Below are 5,415 nucleotides of genomic sequence, written 5' to 3'. Positions count from 1 at the left end.
AAAATAAATGATAAGAATAAACATCCAATCCTAAACATTAAAACATAATTAAAAAAATCAAATATACAAAATTCTTTTTCAATCTAAAAACAACTCCTAAATATAAATAAAAAAACTTATATACTAGTATAACTCAACAATCCAATAACCATGAAATAAATAACCTTTTATTTAGGATTCTGTACATTATATATATATATATATATATATATATATATATATATATATAAGCTAATTCCCTTCATTATTTTATTGGATATCATAACGAACAATGGTACATATAATATAAAATACAACCTTGTTGAAAACTTTCATGCATATTCCGAATGAAATTTGAAATTTTGAGAGCATAAAAAAAGACTTAAGCATTGAAAAAGCAAAATACTGATGGAGAATGACAAACAAAATGTGAGGAGAGAAAAACCATCTAACGCTCTAACTAACCTCTATCTCGCATCCATGGTTGACAGAGATACAGAATTTATGGAAGTACCAATCTCTTCTGGCTTGCTGAGGCTCTTTTCTTCCACAATACTTCTTGCACTGGAAAATGCAGGCTGTTTGGGGAGTGGTAATTGTGCTTCGCTTGTTAGCATTGATATAACATCTGACATAATCGGTCTATCCACTGCATTGTCTTCTACACATAGCAAGCCCACATGAATGCATCTCAAGGCTTGGTCTTTGGAGCAAGATTCTCTTAGTATTGGATCCACCAGCTCAAATGGGTTACCTGCTTTCCATAGCTCCCATGCCTGAATCAAGTTTAAGTTTAATGTTAAAATTAAGATTATGCAGCTAGCAATGTAATGTATAAATTTATGAGGTTGCATGAAATGAACTTACATATCCCACAAGATTGAGAGGGTGGCCGTCTATTTCAAGGAGGCGTTGGATCCTTCTACCACTCATAATTTCCAGCAGTAGAACTCCAAAACTGAAGACATCAGATTTCACAGAGAAAATGCCCTCCATGACATACTCAGGGGACATATATCCACTGGATGGACAAAGTGAATGTTATGCTATTTTTAAGCACTTAACAGAGTAATGACACATAGAACCGTAAATCTATACTTACCGCGTCCCAACAATTTGGTTTGTATTTCCTTCTAAATCATTGATCTTGAAAATTCTTGCCATGCCGAAATCAGAAATTTTGGGGTTCAGATTTTCATCAAGTAGTATGTTGCTAGCCTTCAAATCTCTATGAATTATCCTCAATCTCGAGTACTTATGAAGGTAAAGGAGCCCTTGAGCTATCCCTTCAATGATTTCAAATCGCTTCTTCCAGTTTAGGAGTTCCCTTTTTGATTGATCTGCATTTAAAACATAGCAGTGAATATTCCAGCAATGTTATTCATCCAAGTCCAAAACCTTGCAAGAACAGAGATCCATTCACTTTATAGTATGATGGCATAATTAACTTACCAAATATAAATGAATCCAAGCTTTTATTAGGCATGTATTCGTACACTAACATTTTCTCTTCTCCTTCAATGCAGCATCCTACGAGTCTGACAAGATTCATGTGTTGCAATTTAGCGATGAGTATAAGCTCGTTTTTGAATTCCACCAGCCCTTGTCCTGAACTTTTTGACAGTCTTTTTACAGCTATCTCTTGCCCATCCGGCAATGTCCCCTGAAGTGAAACAGCTATCAACTCAATACTTGGTCTGAGATACAAAATTAACAGGTTTCGTTAAGTAATTTTTAACTAGACTACCTTGTAAACTGGTCCAAAACCACCTTGTCCAAGCTTATTCTCTGCAGAGAAGGAATTTGTAGCGGCCATGATTGTTGCAGCACTATAGACGTTCAAATTATGGCCCTTGTTTCCGTCATTTTCGAGTTCAAGCATGTCGTTCGTTGCATCCATTCTCAGCAACTCAAACAGGTACTCCTCTGGTCAGATTGATATGATTAAGTAAGCAAATCACTGAATTCAACAAGTCTTAGTGCATATAAAAAAAATATTATTTCCAAAATGTTACCTCCAAGTCTTCTCCTTCTCAGATACCACAAGAGTCCCGCGAGCCCCATCAATGAAACAAATCCCACAGAAGCTAAAATAATCCATATCCAATTCCTTTTCCCTAAATCCAATGGGAATTTGTTTAAAATTAATTACATTGTTGGGTTATAAATTGGTAACCAGAAAACGAAAGAACAGCTAACCTGAAGAGCCTTGAACAATGATGTGGTATTGAATTGCACCTCCAGTCGGGTCTGGTGTAAAGCTTGTATAATAAAACAAGCATCCAGTATTGTTGGCACTATTGTCTGTGGTAGGAACACCAAAACATTTACAATCATTCCAGCAGATGTCCATGCAATCACTAATGCTAAGACTAGAATTATAGTCCCTCCTAAACACTGGGTTAACAAAGGAACCTGATCTCAATTCAAAACTGTTACTATTGCTCCCGCATGCCCGTCCTGACCACCTCTCGCAACCAGCATCTATGTTATTTCCTTTACATACTGGGCCCCCGTGTGTTTGATGAGTAGTTAGATCTACTATGCTCCCATCAAATCTCAACTGCCACATTGAAAAATTCCTTTGATCCTGAGAAGCATGTTGATTTGCAGAAACATTGAACATAAAGTAATCCTCGTCTGCGTTAGAATCATTAATAAAACTGAAATCAAGTGTCCCTATATTCAGATCGAAATTTTTGAAACTAGTATTGCTCGTCAATGGTCCACTAGTCCAATAAAATACACCGCGCCGCTTAATGACCAACTCCAGGTGCTAACATGAAAGTTGTAGGAAATTGTCTCAACTTTCTTGTATAAAACATTCAGCTCATTTCAACTTTTGGAACTCTAGATATGGAAAAAATATGGAATAGTGCTTGGGCTAGAGGATAGATTCGGGCTTCTTTATTGTTGCAACATTTGGATTTGAAAATGGCCTTTTTAGATCTTGGGCTCCATATGAAAGTTGTAGGCCTATGTCTTACCTTTCCATCCATATAAAGTAGACCTAAATCTGAGATCTATAGCTCCAGATATGACCTAATTACCGAATAATGTTCCGGTTTGGATTGCACCGATATCTCTTTTCTAAGTTTGACCATCTCTCTATCCTTTCAATTTTAGTTCTTAAATTCATCAATCAATCCTTTCATTTATATGATAGGCCTGCATTTAAAATGAACATTTACCATAAATTAAAGGTATCTTATATTATTAGATATATTATTATAAAACATGCTTTAGTTAAGGAGTTATTGATAGTTCAAATGCAAAATGATGATATAAAACCTTGGTAAAAATACACTTTTAAGTACTAATCACACACACCATGCAGGAATGGAGGAGCATCTGAGACGAATCAAATGTTGCCTGGGAAGCCACCTTTCAGCCACTAGAAGATGCCTCATGTAAAACCTTTGGACGAAAAATTATAAATTGACTAGTTTCATGTAAAACAAAAACAAAATTTATAACTATCAATTGGGTTATCAGAAAATTCTAAAATTTTGTGTGAAGCCTTATAATATGATTTCTTAACTTGGGTTAAAATTTTAGAATTTTTAGAGAAATTCAGAAATTTGACGAAAAACTATAATTTGACTAGTTTTACGTTATTGGATGTAATTTTAAATCTGACCATCAGATTGAGCTGAAATTTTAAGAGAAATCTTAAAATATATTTAGTACAATCTAGTTAAAATTTTAGGGTGATTGGAGCTTGGTAATGCTAGCAAAGAATAAGGATCGTCAAATGGAAGGAAAAAGACTCATTAAGGGTAAAATGGTAATTTGTCACTAAAAAAAACAAGGCAGCCCCTTTTCTGTTATGAACTGCCAACTGGACAGTAACAAAGGTGAGAAGGAAAAAAAAAATAAGAGAAGAACATGAGAAATTAAGAGAAAAACAAGAAAAAGTGAGAGAGCTTTGAAACTTGTAAGATTGAAAGACTTGGAACATTAAATTAATAAAGAATCAAGTGAAGGAAGATATAAGAAAGGTAAGGAGGGTTGGCCACACTAGGAGGAGAAGAGAAGTTGAGAGAACTTAGATTGGTAAGTATGCAAAATTTAGATTCTTACTTGAATGAAGTGTTTTTGGGTTTATTTGAGTAAGTTATCAAACAATAACAATTAAATTTGATTTAATTTCTTATATTCTTGACTTTTTTAAATTAAGGTTCTTATCAGAATTTGGATATTTTAAGAAAATTAGTAAACATGATGAAATTGAGGTAGAATAGTATAGAAATAGTGAATATAAGTAGTAATTAAGAAAGATATTGAATAATTTTGAAGAAAAAAACTTGTAATTAAGGATGAGGAAATATATGAATGAGGTTTTGATTGTTTTATGTTTGAGAAATGATGTTCTTTATCTTATTTGAAGTATTCAAAATATGAACAAATAAAGAAACATTATAAGAATGTGAAAAAAAGAAATAAATAAATGATAGGAATAGTTCGTGGGAGAATTCTTTAAGTGAGTTAAAAGAAGAAAATTGATTAAAACTATATGTTGAAAAATAAGGTGACAAATGAATGAAAATTTTGGTGTAAACCCCAATTAAATAAAAGATATTACGTGCTTCAATTTTAGGCATGCAGGAGAAATAATAATGGATTAATAATGTAGTACAGTCTGATTGATTCATGAGTTGTACTGGGAGAAGGGCATCAAGCAAGAGGAGTTGGGCCATCATGAGCAGACGGTAGGTGATTCATCACTTTCTTTCAAAATTCAAAGTTTCATTATTAGTTATGAGTTGTTTATGATCTATTGATATGGAAAAAGTAGAAGAAGAAACTTGTTTGTAATATAATTCGGATAGATTGGTTAATATTAGAGAATAGCCGGATGTTGGATAATTCATATGGAATTACCGGTTAAATTAACTATTAATAGAGAATAACCGGATGTTGGGTAATTCATATGGAATTACTGATTAGATTGGCTAATATTAGAGAATAGTCAAATGTTAGGTAATTCATATGAAATTATTGGTTAGATTGACTAATATTAGATAATAGCCGGACGTTGGGTAATTCTTATGGAATTATCGGTTAGATTAGCTATTATTAGAGAATAGTTGGACGTTGGGTAATTCGTATGGAATTACCGATTAAATTGACTAATATTAGAGAATAGCTGGATATTGGGTAATATTTATGGAATTACCGGTTTGATTGTCGGCCATCTAAGAGGGTTAGCCAGATTTGAGGTAAAATTGTGAATTATCAAATTAAAAAATTAAACAATGAGTGTTGGTTGTAGAGGTCCTATAAGTATAGGATTATTAAATTATGAATGGGTTATTAATGTGGATATGTAGTAAGTTAGTGATGAAAAATAATTTTATATATTTTAAAGAATTGTGAACATAATAGTTTTATTATTTTTAATGCGCTATTTTTCTTATTTCATGGTTGTTTAGA

The 5,415-nt window shown here is 32.9% G+C and overlaps 1 protein-coding gene across 7 annotated transcripts in view; it reads right to left on the bottom strand.

The window, feature by feature from the left end:
• Positions 1–368: 368 nt before the first annotated feature.
• The window catches only part of LOC105116606 (G-type lectin S-receptor-like serine/threonine-protein kinase CES101), a 19,075-nt gene continuing 14,028 nt past the window's right edge, over positions 369–5,415 (bottom strand). For 2 of the 7 annotated variants that reach the window (XM_011014032.1, XM_011014038.1), the window contains exons 4-9: positions 1,995–2,096; positions 1,727–1,905; positions 1,432–1,642; positions 1,082–1,319; positions 847–1,000; positions 369–755 (exon numbers count right to left, since the gene is read on the bottom strand). In XM_011014032.1, the coding sequence (XP_011012334.1) occupies positions 447–755; positions 847–1,000; positions 1,082–1,319; positions 1,432–1,642; positions 1,727–1,905; positions 1,995–2,096 (1,193 nt within the window). In that variant the 3' untranslated portion in view covers positions 369–446. Of the gene's footprint in view, positions 756–846; positions 1,001–1,081; positions 1,320–1,431; positions 1,643–1,726; positions 1,906–1,994; positions 2,097–2,178; positions 2,744–5,415 lie in introns of all 7 variants that reach the window. The other 5 variants (XM_011014033.1, XM_011014039.1, XM_011014037.1 and 2 more) reach the window with 4 other exon arrangements.

Source organism: Populus euphratica, unplaced genomic scaffold (assembly GCF_000495115.2).
Source record: "Populus euphratica unplaced genomic scaffold, PopEup_1.0 scaffold1004.1, whole genome shotgun sequence".
NCBI lineage: Eukaryota > Viridiplantae > Streptophyta > Magnoliopsida > Malpighiales > Salicaceae > Populus > Populus euphratica.
This window is presented reverse-complemented; position numbering and strand designations above follow the sequence as displayed.